The sequence below is a fragment of the Canis lupus genome, chromosome 15 (assembly GCF_003254725.2).
Source record: "Canis lupus dingo isolate Sandy chromosome 15, ASM325472v2, whole genome shotgun sequence".
NCBI classification, from domain to species: domain Eukaryota; kingdom Metazoa; phylum Chordata; class Mammalia; order Carnivora; family Canidae; genus Canis; species Canis lupus.
In genome coordinates this window covers 35,760,794-35,775,306 of record NC_064257.1, presented here as the reverse complement: position 1 = coordinate 35,775,306, position 14,513 = coordinate 35,760,794, and the positions used below count along the sequence as shown (strand labels likewise).

Genomic DNA, 14,513 nt, shown 5'->3' with positions numbered 1-14,513 from the left:
CCTCTTACCCACCAGTTTTATGAACTTTGCTGGCGTAAGAAAAGGGGTCAGGTACCGCACGCTATGTTGGGGTGTAAACATGCACGACAGGAACAACATCAAGCCCATGGCAAGGACCTAATTATCACTGCCTACTGGTGGAAGACACACACACTGTGTATGACAAGTGTGGTACACCCCACTTCATTGATTTCAATGCTCATATTTTTTCACATTTTCTTATTCCTGCAGGGGGATCCAGCTTATATAGGTAGGATGCCATGTATAATTGGCAGTGCATAAAATAATAGTGCTTCTATAAATGACATCTTAGACTTGGTAAAATACAGTAATAGAGCATACAAAAGACATGTAGAGAAAGGAGTGACCATCTTTGTTAGAGAGAAGGGTGATGGTGATGGGGGTGGGGATGGAGGTGGGAGAGTATGTGTGTGTCTGTTTGTATCACATGCACAAAGACTTCACTGAGGAGATAGCGAGAGCTGAATTGTTAAGAATAAGTTAAAATTCACCAGATTCAGATAAGAGGATGTAAGTGTGCATTAGGGAGAGGGGCGGAGAAAGAAGAAGGAACAAAAGTGGAAGAGGGTGTCATTTTAGAATTATTTGGTATGGGGCAGCCCCAGTGGTGCAGCGGTTTAGCGCCGCCTGCAGCCAGGTTGTGATCCTGGAGACTGGGCATCGAGTCCCATATCAGGCTTCTTGCATGGAGCCTGCTTCTCCCTCTGCCTGTGTCTCTGCCTCTCTCTCTCTGTGTCTCTCATGAATAAATAAATAAAATCTTTAAAAAAAATAAAAAAATAAAGAATTATTTGGTATGAAGCTAAACCAGAGATGAGGCAAACTTTCCAGCTGTGCCTTGCAGTTAACCTCACTCCTTATATTATCGTACCTTTTATTACACAATTTGGATTTCAAAAGGCTTGCTTTCCTTATTCCTAGATGAAGAAAATGTCTAGAAATGCTGAATAACAGATTCATCTGTAAGGTGAAGGTTTTATGCTTGTGTTCTATAGTTTTATTGAAAGCATCCAAAATTAAATTGATTCATGAATATAAAAGGTTGATTTATTTATGTTTAATGGGGAGGTCCATTTCCTCTCAAGTTTTCAATTCAATTCCTCAATTCCACAGAACCAGTCATTTCAAATCAGTGGAATTTCCAAGTTACCTGCAGTTTGGGCAAGACAGGATGAAAAAATAAAAGTGAAACTGAAAATAAAGCCAGAACACTATCTAGTCTCATATTTGTGACATCCATGTTTAGTAAAGGTTGAATGTCTTTATGTTTGTGCTCAGCTTCAGAAGAGAAAGAATTACAAATTATACCCAGTCCTTCAGAGATAAGAACTCAAAGTTGCTTGTTTAATGTATCAATAAAAAGAAATATACCAATAATGAGAAAAGACTTACTGCAAATGATATTTTTATATATGATCACTATATTTTTAAAGACAACATTATTTTGGTATAACAGATATTATTTTAAACTTTCACACTTGGGCAGGAAAAATTTATAAACCGCAGCATGAAAGTCTACCAAAAGTCTACCTTTTCATCTCGAATGAAGAGTCGTTCACACCTGGGCCAAGTAGCATTCTACTCTGACGCAACTGGTGGCTCATTTGAAAAATTTGGGTTAGATCCCACTCTTATTCTAAGATTAACAGAAGGTAAGTCTAGATTACTGTTAAAGAATATTTTTTGAATATTTACTATTAATGTCAGGTTTGGGGGCTTTTCTGGAGGTAAAAAAAAGTATGCTGTCTCATACTATGGTTGAGTGGAAGGGAAGGGAAGGGAAGGAAGGGAAGCCCTTTTTTGTAAATGGAAGCTGAGAGTCAGGACAAAATCTATTTTAAATAAGAAAACAGGGATGCCTGGGGTGGCTCAGTGGTTGAGTGTCTGCCTTCAACTCAGATGGAGTCCCACATCAGGCTCCCTGCAGGGAGCCTGCTTCTCCATCTGCCTGTGTCTCTGCCTCTCTCTGTGTGTCTCTCATGAATAAATAAATAAAATCTTTAAAAATAAAAAAGTAAATAAGAAAACCTATTTTTCCAAGAAATAGATTGTTACTTATTTTTATGTCTCTAAGGAAGAAAGCCACTGTCAAAACGATACAGTATTAAAGGTTAAGGCTAGGACCATCGAAATTCATTTCTAGATGTAGAAATATATAGAAACTTTCTAAAGAGAAGTTGTGACTTTCCAGGCCATACAACTCATAGATCCAGAATCAGGAAGCTAATAGAATTAACTAAGTTTCTCTGTTGTTACAAAAACATAACCTGTTTTAATGGCACCTGAAGGCAACACGTTAAAATATTACAGGCTATGAATTATTGCTCTATGAAAAGGGGCCATGTGGTAATCAAAATGTCATAGACATTTCTTACTTATCAGATCAAGAAGTGCCTCCAAATGAAATAGAAAGCAGTTTGAAAAAAAAGAGAAAAAAAAAAAGAAAGAAAGAAAGCAGTTTGAAGCCAGTGAGGTTGAAGTGATTAATGCTAAGATGATGGGGTCATAAAATCTTCCCCCAAAATGAGTCTTGTCTAAATTTTTAAATTAAGGGATCCCTGGGTGGCACAGCGGTTTGGCGCCTGCCTTTGGCCCAGGGCACGATCCTGGAGACCCGGGATCGAATCCCACGTCGGGCTCCCGGTGCATGGGGCCTGCTTCTCCCTCTGCCTGTGTCTCTGCCTCATTCTCTCTCTCTCTCTGTGACTATCACAAATAAATAAAAATTAAAAAAAAAAATTTAAATTTTAAATTAAAAAGGAAGGCGGAAAGGAAGGAGGAAGTGGGGAAGATACATTGAGTGTCCAGGATTTGCCATGGTAACTTAAAAATTTCGTAACTTTGCCAAATTGTGATGAAAAAAAAAATCTTCAGAAAACCACAACAAAACACTTAGGAAAGAACTCCAGAGTCAATAATTAGTATAAAAGAGGGAAGCCATGTTAACTTTTTTTAGATTGTGAAGGTGCATATTCTGCACTATCGTATGAAAAAGTGCAAATGTCAGGTGACATGGTAGTATCAGTGACCACTGATAGGGTACAGCTAGGTTCAGTCTTGTGTCTCGTAGTTCACCTCTGTAGAGTGGTCAACCCTAAGTCATCAAGAGCACTTAAAATGATATGTGATATGTTTTAGAGTTCTACATAAAGTGGCTACCTCCAAAAATCCTTGCCACACTACCGCTTCTGAGATAACTAGCGAAGATGGCTTTGCAGGTGACTCTATATGACACCATGCTGATTGACAGAGGGGTGACTGGTCTCTTAAGAGTAAATGACATAAAGTAGACTCTTAAAAAAGGAAATGGTAAAATTGTTTGGTATTATCCAAGGCAATCTGGGCTCTGTCAGCAATGGAAATCAGGTTGTCAGTTTTTGCCAATTACACAGACAAGCAATTTGGATGTTTTTGTGGAAAATAGAGAAATTCTCCTCAGACTCTTTCCAATTAAGAGTTGATTTGGTTGAAACCCCCAACCCCCAGCTTTACATTTCCTGCCTGAATTCTGATTAAAGACAAGTCTACATGATGTAAAAGGAGCAAGTGACCCCTACTTTGGGAGCCCAGTTATTTTTGTGTATGCAGTAGTAGCCAACTGCATGCAGTAGTAGCCAACAGCTAGATTACCTTGAAGAAATTACACAGGCAACTGTCATAGACAGATCGGTTGGGCTGCATAAAAAACGTGCCATTTCCTCCTCTACGTAGCTGACAGCCTGACTGTGGTTTACTCTTGGAGGGCAACACCACTGGAGCATATCCGCTGTGAGCCGTTAGGGGCTCTGGTGTTGAGGAACACTAATGCTTTAATGACGGTTTTATCATACATTGTCTCTTTGCCAAAAAAACCCTTCTGGATAGCTAGAAGAGCTAAAATGGGAAACCCATGTAACCAGTGTATTTAGACTTGAAGAATAAAATCACATCAACTCAGCCAGGTAGTATCATGATAAAGTAGCCCAAAATGTAAGCATAACTATAATATTTAATAAATGGACAGCATAGGATTTTGTTTTTTTTTTTTATTTTTATTTTTATTTTTTATTTATTTATGATAGTTACAGAGAGAGAGAGAGAGGCAGAGACACAGGCAGAGGGAGAAGCAGGCTCCATGCAAGTTGCCTGATGCGGGACTTGATCCCAGAATTCCAGGATCACACCCTGGGCTGAAGGCAGGTGCTAAACCGCTGAGCCACCCAGGGATCCCCAAAACACCAAGAGTTAAAACAGTTCAGTCCACCTAGCACAGCCCTAGGAGTCACATGCCCCTCTGCCACACATTAGCTCTGTTGTCTTGGGCAAGTATCTTGACATCTCTGAGCTCACATACAGCATGGATATAGAAACATGTACCTCCTTGGGGTTAGTGTTAGGATTAAATAAAATTATTCATTTAAAGTGTCTAATATAGTTCATAGAATATGACAGAAACAAAATAAATGGTAGTTACTACTATGAAATTAGTTTTTTAGCGATTAGGAAGAAAGTTTATTTGAAGGTTTTTTTTTTTTTTTTAAAGTCAGATACAACCTGTATCCAGTAATTTAAGTACATAGCTTTTATTTTATATAAACTCCTGAGGGTTAGAACTAAACCTCAGTCTCTTTCAATTTTCTTTGAAGGTGCAGACACAAAAAGGACACTTCATGAATTTATTAATGACCAGAGAGACAGGTTTCTGCTGGAGGTAGTAAAAATAATTTCTTTCTCCCATTAGTAAAACAGAAGACTTGCTGCAGAGCGTTGCCAAATTTCACCCTTGACATTTTACTTTTCCATTACATGCTCCAGATCTATTGCTCCTCCTGTCCTTTACCGAACAACTTCAGCTGGGCTTTTGTCATTATTCCACCAAAACTACTTTTGTCAAGGTTCTTGGTGACTTTCCCATTGCCAAGTTCAAACTGTCAACCTCATGGTCTTCCTTTTCCTTCCCTTTCAGCAGCAGTTAGATCATTTGGTCACTTCCTCTTTCTTGAAATGGCTTCTTCAGCTGGTTTCCAAGGATCCACTGTCTCTTGATTCTTTCTCATCACTGGCTGCTCACTCCTTCACAGTTTTCTTTTCTTGTTCCTCTTCTCCTTGGTCTCCAAATGTTGAAGCACTCCTTGCTCTGTGCTCTCTCTGCCCTCCTCCAGGCCCCTGGCTTTATAGTCCACTTCCCTATTAACAATTTCCAAATTTATGTCTCTACCCTGATCCTTTTCCCTGAATTCCAGACTCACAAAGGCAACCGTAATTCTTACCATAGCCACTTAGATGCCCAGTGGGCACCTCTGCTTTCACATTTCCAAAATTTTGCCCCTTCCATACTCTTCCCTACCCCCGCAGATTTGCATCTCGTGGTGTGCCCCCATCGCAGTGGGTAGCAATTTTCATTTTTTTCCAGTTGCTTGGGAAAAACCTGTTGGAGCTATCCTCAACTCTCCAACTTACAACCCACATCCCAATATACTTTCAAATATATTTTCTCGGGGATCCCTGGGTGGCTCAGCGGTTTAGCACCTGCCTTTGGCCCAGGGCGCGATCCTAGAGTCCAGGGATCAAGTCCCGCGTTGGGCTCCTGGCATGGAGCCTGCTTCTCCCTCCTCCTGTGTCTCTGCCTCTCTCTCTCTCTCTCCATGTCTATCATAAATAATTAAATAAATCATAAAAATATATATATATATATATTTTCTCCCAATATATCCATACACACACTACTTTTCATGACCTCCTCTGCCACCACTCTAATCCATGTCACCAATATCACTTGCATGAATTATTGATATAACTTCTGAATACTGGTATCCTGCTTCTACTTCTGCTCCCTACAGTCAGCATATTCTCCACACATGCCCCTCCTCTGCTGAAGACCGCTAGTGACTTTATCTGGTGCTCCCCAGTTGTTACTTCTTTAAAATTATCTCATTTACGTATTTTAAGTTCTTTTGTATTTTAATGCATGTGACATTATAATTTCTTTTTTCAGGCATGGCATTAAAAACCCAAGTGAATGATTATATTCTGTACTAAAAAATAATAAATAAAATAAAATAAAATAAAATAAAATAAAATAAAATAAAATAAGAGCTAGATGTCAAAGTTGTATTGGGGATCTAAACAGGGTTCTTGGAGGCTGGTTCAATACCCCTAGCCGTGTGCAGTTTGGAGGAATGTGGCATAGACATTAGCAGGGTTAAAACCTTATTTTTTCATCCTACTTCCCAATGGAGGAGGCTTGGTAACTGCAGACTGCCCAGTTTCCCAATGCCTGAAATATTGGAGGGATATTGTGGATAATACAGGTAGACTTGCTCTTTGGAGTAATATGTATTGTTTTTTATTTTAAATTTTTTTAAGGATAGAACCTGAAGGGATATGGAGCTACTTTTGATTTGTGGGACACAGCCATGGTGGAACAATAATTGAGCCTCTTCATAAAAGGGAAAGAGGAATTAATTGGTCTCCCTTCTAAAGTTCCCAAAATAAAATTCCTCTATGAAATAAAGGCTGTAGTCTCAAGACTTGGCATGCTATTGTTTCTAAACCAAGTGATCACTTACTATGCAAGTTATTTCCCCCTTTATCATGAGAATTTTGAAATGTACTAGCAATGGGCTAGAAACGTGGAATAATGTTGCACTTCTGTTTTTAATATTCGCAGTATGCCCTGTCAACCAAAAGAAATACGATTAAAAAGTTTGAAAACCACATGGCAGTGAAGGAACAGCAACTCATAAAAGCAGAAAAAAAGCTCCAAGAAGATGCAATGGCCTTTGAAGAGTTCCTTCGAGAAAATGACCAGAGATCTGTAGATGCTCTGAAAATGTTCGTTTGGTTCATTCTGGCCAAATTGCCTCCTCGCCAACCCTCACTCCCCCCCCCCCCCCCCCCCCCCCCAGTTTCTCAGAATACAATGCAACACAAAACAAACTAACAAATCCCCTTGTTACCCCTTGTTACTTTTCAGGGCAGCACAGGAAACTATCAACAAGCTCCAAATGACCACAGAGCTAAAGAAAGCCAGTATGGAAGTGCAGGCAGTGAAAAGGTGAGCCCAGGGCACCCTCTTTTCCTGCTCAAATGTCCAGACCCTGTTGAGACTTACTTGTGCCTCACAAGACCTACGTGGTCTTCCTTATCAGTTGATCATAAGTATGACCTCCTTTTTAAACAAGTAACCTGTCAATCAAGGGCCGGCTGTCTCTGCCTGGGTATCAGAGCACAGTGACCTCTGGCTGAAAAGTTCCTGTAACTTTCTCATTGTAGAAGCCTAGAAATGGGTTGAGAAGAAGCAAGCCTGTGTTAAGAGTAAACTGTAAATTATTTTCTAAGTGCCTTCTCTCCTTCATTCTAAGGGATATTTCTTTCCACATTTTAACATCTCTGAAATTGGGATTCATGTTTACAACCATCTCTCAACTATAATGGGCAGTATTTTTTTATATTCATACTCACACTTAGTTGAACCTAAAATCGATATTAAGGATTTAATAATGACAGGATCCATAATGACAAAAATTACAGGAAGGATAATTGGGATAAAATTACTATACTACCTACCACTCTTTCTTTCTTTCTTTCTTTCTTTCTTTCTTTCTTTCTTTCTTTCTTTCTTTCTTTCTTTTTTTTAATTTTCAAGCCCAGATGTTTTCTTTGGTGGTCAAGTGTATCTCATTTGATCTAATTTTAAATATCTAAAGAAGCTTCCTTCTATCATCATTCTTGGACAGGAATTTCATGACGCAGGAGACACTAGTCTTGGTATCAAGTCATACCAAAACTTGTTTGTTTGTTTGTTTGTTTGTTTGTTTGTTTGTTCTTTTTGAGGCTTTGATACTTAGTGTTTCCCTAAAACCAAGTCTTCAAGATTTGGGAGAAGAGGAAAACAGCTTGTCTAAAATACAGCAAATGAACTGGATGGCAGTTTCTTTGAAACCAATTGTTATTGACAGAATGTGTTTTCAAACACATTCTGGCTATGGAAGCCTATTTTGGTAGCCTGAAGTTGAAGGCATTCCAAGGTGGAGACTTCCCTTCCTTCACTCCATCGTGTAATTAGAAGATTCTGCTCTATTTGTAGAACCAGAGTAGCAGCTGCTATGCTTGCAGAGAGGACTGTATTTATGCACGATGGCCACCCAGCAAACAGCCTTGCTGAAAAGAACTTGCTCAATTAGTGTATATGTGTCTCGTCATCCTAGAAAGGTGCAAAAGGTCATGAAAAACAAGCTGGGAACAGCACAAAGGATGCAGGCACCTGCTTTTATTTCCTTTTTTTCTCTCTATGGGCTTGGTGTGGCCCAGGAAGGTCCTCCACTGCAGGTAGGGCTGGAAATCTGTTTACAAAGGGAAAGGGAGCTTGTTCTGAAGCTTTTGCTTGAAAGCTGTGTAATTCTAGCCATTTTAACCCTGCTCTTGCAGCACATTTGGGAGGCTTCTTTCTTTAAAAAAAAAAAAAAAAGATTTTATTTATTTATTCATAAGAGACCCAGAGAGAGAGTCAGAGACACAGGCAGAGGGAAAGCAGGCTCCTCACAGGGAGCCTGATGGGGGACTTGATCCCAGGACCCTAGGATCACACCCTGAGCTAAAGGTAGATGCTTTGGGTGAAGAGGAAAACAGCTTGTCTAAAACTGCCATCCGTTCATTTGCTGTATTTTAGACAAGCTGTTTTCCTCTTCTCCCAAAACTTTGGGTAGCTGCCCAGGTGCCCTGGGAGGCTTTCCATCTAAAAATAAAGGGGTAGTAGAATGAGGGGCTCCCGTCCGCCTTCTGTGTGATGTGTTGAGCCAGTCTCTTACAGACTCTTTGAATCTCACTCTCACATCAGGGCTTAAGGAAGGCCCTGACTGAAGGAAATGCTGAAGCTGGGGATACGGTATAGGAGTAATATTAGTCAGGACATGGAGAAGGGTATGACTCAGGAAGCCTCAGTATGGGTGGGGCTCCCTTTCACAAGGGCCTTCACTGTTTATTTAAACATTCCTTCAAGGTCCACTTTGTAACATGGTTACGGGAAAGCAACGTGAGGCTGGGGAGAGGCTTTCAGCCCAAGTCCCTGGATATTGTTGGCAGAAGCTTGGGCATCAGAGTCAGCTAGACCCGGGTGTGAGTGCTGGCTCTGCACTGGACAGCTGGACAGATGACTTTGCAAGTCATTCATCTCTTCTTCCAAAAGACAGGAATAATACCTATTTTATGGTCCTGTACAGAGAATGAAATGATGATGCCTATAGTGCATCCTCCATATTGCCCACTCCACAGTAGGTGCTCCTTGGTGTTAGTTTTCTTTATTCTTTTTACGGAAGTACCAACTTCTGCTACCTTCTCATTTCTCCCTATGTCTAAAATTTAATATATTTCTCTAAAATAAATGAGTAAAACTATCATCAGTCCATTCCATGTGTATATATCCTTGACATGTTTTATTCAAAAAGCACTCCTATGGGTTTTTTCTTCTCCTCTTATCTTATTGACACCCATATTTTTATAACCATACTAACCATAATTTTTGCTATATAAATTATTACTCAAATACATGATCAAGGCAACAAATTCTGTGAAATCTTTTTTTTTTTTAAAGGACATGCTAAAAAAAAAGGACATGCTTTCACACAGATATTTCTAATGATATCTTCATTTCTTTTGAGTAGTGAGATAGCAAAAGCAGAATTCCTTCTTAGAGAGTACATGAAATATGGATTTTTTCTGCTGAAATTGTCTCCAAAACACTGGCAAATCCAGCAAGCACTGAAAAGGGTGCAAATGACAACGAGCAGAGACAGTATGAATGTTAGTCTTCCAGTACTAGCAAGTGAGTCACATATTCTTAATTTCAATTAAATGTCCCTAAGTCTCAAATATTGTTTCAATATTTGTTTGTTCCTTATTAAACTGTCAGAATTTCTATTTTAAGCAAAACCTGAACAAGGATTCTACTATCTCTAATATTATTATTATTTTTAGAAATTTTATTTATTTATTTATTGAGAGAGAGAGAAAGGGAGCATGCGCAAGCAGGGGGAGGAAGAGAATCACAAGTAGGCTCTTTACTGAGCGTGGAGCCCAAGTTGGGGCTCTGTCTCAGGACCTTGAGATCATGACCTGAGCTGAAATCAAGTCAGTTGCTTAACTGACTAAGCCACCCAGGTGCACCAGTATTACTAATCTTTTAAAGTCTTAATCTATTATCACAGAGTCTCAGAAATTAACACAGAACAGTACTGGTATTATGAAGTCAGCTCAAGGGGCCCAAAATAGATCTATTTTATATATATAAGTTGAATAAGTGATCCAAATGAGGTCACAAATCAAAAAAGAAAACTACCCCTTCCAGCAACATGGGGGTAACAAGGACCAGACTCACCCTCTTGCCCCCCCAAAAATCTGAAAAATATATGAAGCAATAGGCTTCAGGCATCAGGCATCAAGGAGAGAAACAGAGTGATCCGTGAGAGAGGAAAGGCAAATGCTGGCCTCAGCGCACTGCCTGGGAAGCATTTCCAGGATGTGGCATAGGGAAGAGGAACCCAGCAGTGCTCATGTATTGAAGATCAAGCAAAGGGTGCAGGGAGGCTGGAGTTCCCAGAGCATAGTACTGGAGAGGAGAGAGCTATACAGAGAGTTCTCTGCAGAGTCTTCAGCTGAGAGCAATCCTGAGACTCTGGGGTAAGACCACTGACCCCATAGAAGCCAGAAACCTACAAATCAGGGAAAACTCTGTTCCAGGGAGCTGACCAGCACCCCAGTGATGGCTGTCCTGCTCAGTACCTCTCACTGTGCTGTGATTAAATCAGATCATATGCACAGAGTATTGAGCATGGTAATGGCACTTGATTAAACTCAATATAGTGTTTGACAAAAGAGAAAACATATAAAAAGGAACATCAGGAAGTAATTGCATTTAACAGCTTAAAATTCAGTGCTCCTAGACTTGTCCTCTAATTAGAGGATGCTCAGAAAGCAATGAGCTTTTCAGGCCAGAGGAGTGAATAGCTGACACTGGGATTATAGAAGTTATGAGAGACTGATGCAGGAAATAAAAGACCTGCAGGTCCTGCCCTGGAGGTCAGTTCCCATCCATCCCGCCTGTTCCAGAGACCAGCCCTTGCTGCCTGCATCATACATTTGTCTGTTACAATGTCCCCATCCTATATTTCTGTCCCTTTAAATTTTCACAGTAACTCTACCTTCACCCATGAGACAAACCTCTCATTCTCAGAAATGTTTTCTCCCCTTTCTCTCTCCCTTTTGTTTTTCATTTTTAGAATTAAATAGAAGGAAAACAGAGAGCAATATTGAGGAATCCAGGAAGATATCATTTTCAGATGACTATTATATGGAAAGAGGTAGCCAAGGTAACATCAGAGATTTGGGACTTCACTCATAGAAGTAAAACCAGAGTTCCATCTCAAATTGGAAATCCAGGATGTATAAGCTAACCTGGCAAACAAAAAGTGGGTGTTCATATTACCCATAATCCTTACAAGCTAGGAGTTCCATTTCTTTCTCTTTGATATTATTCTAAAACTTGGAGAAGTGATGACTGGACAGGACAGGCAAAGAAGTAAAGGGCAGAGAACCTGTGGCAAGTTATCCCCTCCACGGGATGTAACAATTGAAGTGTCCATCATTTCTATTTTTTGCCTTAATTTAAAAAAATCTGTGATTAGAAAGGGAGACAAACAAGAGACTCCTAACTCTGGGAAACAGACAAAAGGTTGCGGAAGCGGAGGTTGGGGGAATGGGATAACTGGGGGATGGGCAATGAGGAGGGCACTTAATGGGATGAGCACTGGGTGTTATACTATGTGTTGACAAATTGAATTTAAATTTAAAAATGTAAAAAGAAAATCTGTGATTATGTAACAAATATATATGGTTAAGTTAAAAAGAACTATGATTTATATTTCACAATTTATGCCCCTGATTTGGGACTATCAAGAATTGCATCATGTTTTTGACAATATGTATTCTGCACCCACCCCCACCCCCTACCCAAACCAGTGCCTTTGATTTTATTCTTAGACTTGGAACCCAATTTCAGTAGAATGAAAGAGCTTGCTCCACTTTCTAGGATTATTGTTCTGATAATAATAAAAAGAATGGGTATACCAATGCAGGAAAAAATATCTTGCACAAATAACAAGGACTCATTTCTAATTGCATGTTATTTCTTTTCACCTCTACCCGCACCTATGACATGGACATCGCCTGGACATTTTGAATAGGAAAACCACGCAAGAAGACCACTCTCACCCTAGAGAACAGGAAATCATCCTTATCAACGTACGGTACATACTTGACTAACTCTCTTGGAAACTGTGAATGTTTTTCAGAAAAATATCCCTTTTAGCCTTTCGTCAACATATACATATCACACATCCGTACTCCTCCTCAGATTCTGGAGGCAGCGGTTGCCATTTTTGGGTGCTCCAGAGGTGACTGAGCTCCCACATTTTTTGATAAGTGCCTGCCACTGCTATTTGCAGAAATTGCCTGTCCCCTGCATCTAGGGTTTGGCTCTTTTAGAGCCATTGCTAGTTGTTTATTAAGCTACTCTGCTGATCCTTGTGTTTGCAGTTTTACCATGTTCTTCAAAATTGTTGAAATAGGATCGCAAAGCTTTTTTGTTTGTTTTGTCCCTTGCTTGATTGTTAACTCATTCATACTCATTATTCATAAACTGCTAGTTCTCAACCTTGGCTACTCCAAGGGAGCTTTAAGAAAATACATTGATGTCCAGGATAGGTACACTGGCCGCCAAGGAGAGGATCTGGGCTAGTACCACAGTATCCATGACAATCCCATATGACAAAAGTCAACACAGACACTGTACTCTAAATTTCAGGAACCCAAGGTCACTCCATTTCTGTGGCATTTAAGAGTCAATGTTTTTATTTTGCTTTTAATGAATTTTTGAAATTTTGAGATAGTTGTAGATTCACATATAGTTGCAAAAAAATAACACAGAGCGATCCATGTGCCCTTTACCCAGTTTCCCCCAATGGTAACATCTTGCAGTATATTACAAACAATATATTGCCATTGGTATAGTCAAGACACAATTAAGTACAGAACATCACCATGAGGATTCTTCATGTTGCTTCTTTGTAATACATCCACTTCCCTCTCTCCTCCCCTTGACTCCTGGAAACCACTAATCTATTCTCTATCACTTCAATTTTGTCACTTCAAGAATGTTACATAAATGGAATCATACACTATGCAACCTTTTGGGATGGGATGTTTCATGGAACATAATTCTCTGAAGGTTCACCCAAGCTGTTGGGTCTAACAATAGCTGGCTCCTTATTATTGCTGAGTAGTATTACACTTAACCCTTGAACAACATGGGTGTGAACTGTGCACTGTCCCTTATATGTGGGATTTTTTTTATATAGTACAGTACTGTAAATGATTTTCTTGACATTTTATCTAGTCTACTTTATTGTATGAATATAGTATATAATATATAAAACATACAAAATATGTGTAAGGATTCAGGTGAATAGTAGGATATTGGTGGTTAAGTTTTGGGGGAGTCAAAAGTTACATGCAGATTTTTGACTGTGTAGGGGGTTAGGGCCCTCAATCCCCATACTGTTATCAAGTCAACTATACATGATATGGACACACTGCAGATTAACTATTCACTCACTGAATGATATCCAGATTGTTTCCAATTTGGGGCTATAAAGAATAAAATTGCTATATATTTGTGCAACTTTTTGTGTGCACACCCTTTCCATTTCTCTGGAATAAATGCCTAGAGTACAATTGCTGAATTGGGTGGTAGGTACATGCTTAGTTTTTAAAGAAACTGCCAATTTGTTTCCCAGAGTGGCTACACCATTTTGCATTCCCACCAACAATGAACAAGGGATCCGGTTTCTCTACGTTCTCATCAGCAGTTACTGTTTTCATTTTTTTTTAATTTTAGACATTCTGATATATATATATATAAATATATATATTTATATATATATCTTATTGTGCTTTTTTATTTTATTATTTATTTATTTTTAAATATTTATTTATTTATTTATTTATTTATTTATTTATTTATGATAGACATAGAGAGAAAGAGAGGCAGAGATTCAGGAGGAGGGAGAAGCAGTCTCCATGCTGGGAGCCCGACGCGGGACTCGATCCCAGGACTCCAGGATCGCGCCCTGGGCCAAAGGCAGGCACCAAATCGCTGAGCCACCCAGGGATCCCCCTTATTGTGCTTTTTTTAAAAAAAAGTTTACTCCTGGATACTTTTTTATTTTTTTATTTGAGGATAGTGAACATATAATGTTACATTAGTTTCAGGTGTATGACATGGTGATACAATGATATGCTCATCAGGGGTGTAGCTCCCAGCTGTCATCATACAATAGTATTATGATATCATTGACTATGTTCTTTCTGCTGTGCCTTTTATTCTTGTGACTCATTCATTCCATAACTGGAAGCATGTATCTTCCATTCCCCTTCACGTTGTGCCCATCCCCCATCCC

At 39.4% G+C, this 14,513-nt stretch overlaps 1 protein-coding gene across 8 annotated transcripts in view; it reads left to right on the top strand.

The window, feature by feature from the left end:
• CCDC38 (coiled-coil domain containing 38) overlaps positions 1–14,513 on the top strand; it is a 50,531-nt gene that overhangs the window by 11,970 nt on the left and 24,048 nt on the right. For 7 of the 8 annotated variants that reach the window (XM_049093937.1, XM_049093938.1, XM_049093942.1 and 4 more), the window contains 8 exons: positions 1,508–1,673; positions 4,647–4,711; positions 6,671–6,834; positions 6,977–7,057; positions 9,663–9,823; positions 11,277–11,366; positions 12,240–12,302; positions 14,083–14,194. In XM_049093937.1, the coding sequence (XP_048949894.1) occupies positions 1,508–1,673; positions 4,647–4,711; positions 6,671–6,834; positions 6,977–7,057; positions 9,663–9,823; positions 11,277–11,366; positions 12,240–12,302; positions 14,083–14,194 (902 nt within the window). The remainder of the gene's footprint in view (positions 1–1,507; positions 1,674–4,646; positions 4,712–6,670; positions 6,835–6,976; positions 7,058–9,662; positions 9,824–11,276; positions 11,367–12,239; positions 12,303–14,082; positions 14,195–14,513) is intronic. The other variant, XM_025439156.3, reaches the window with a different exon arrangement.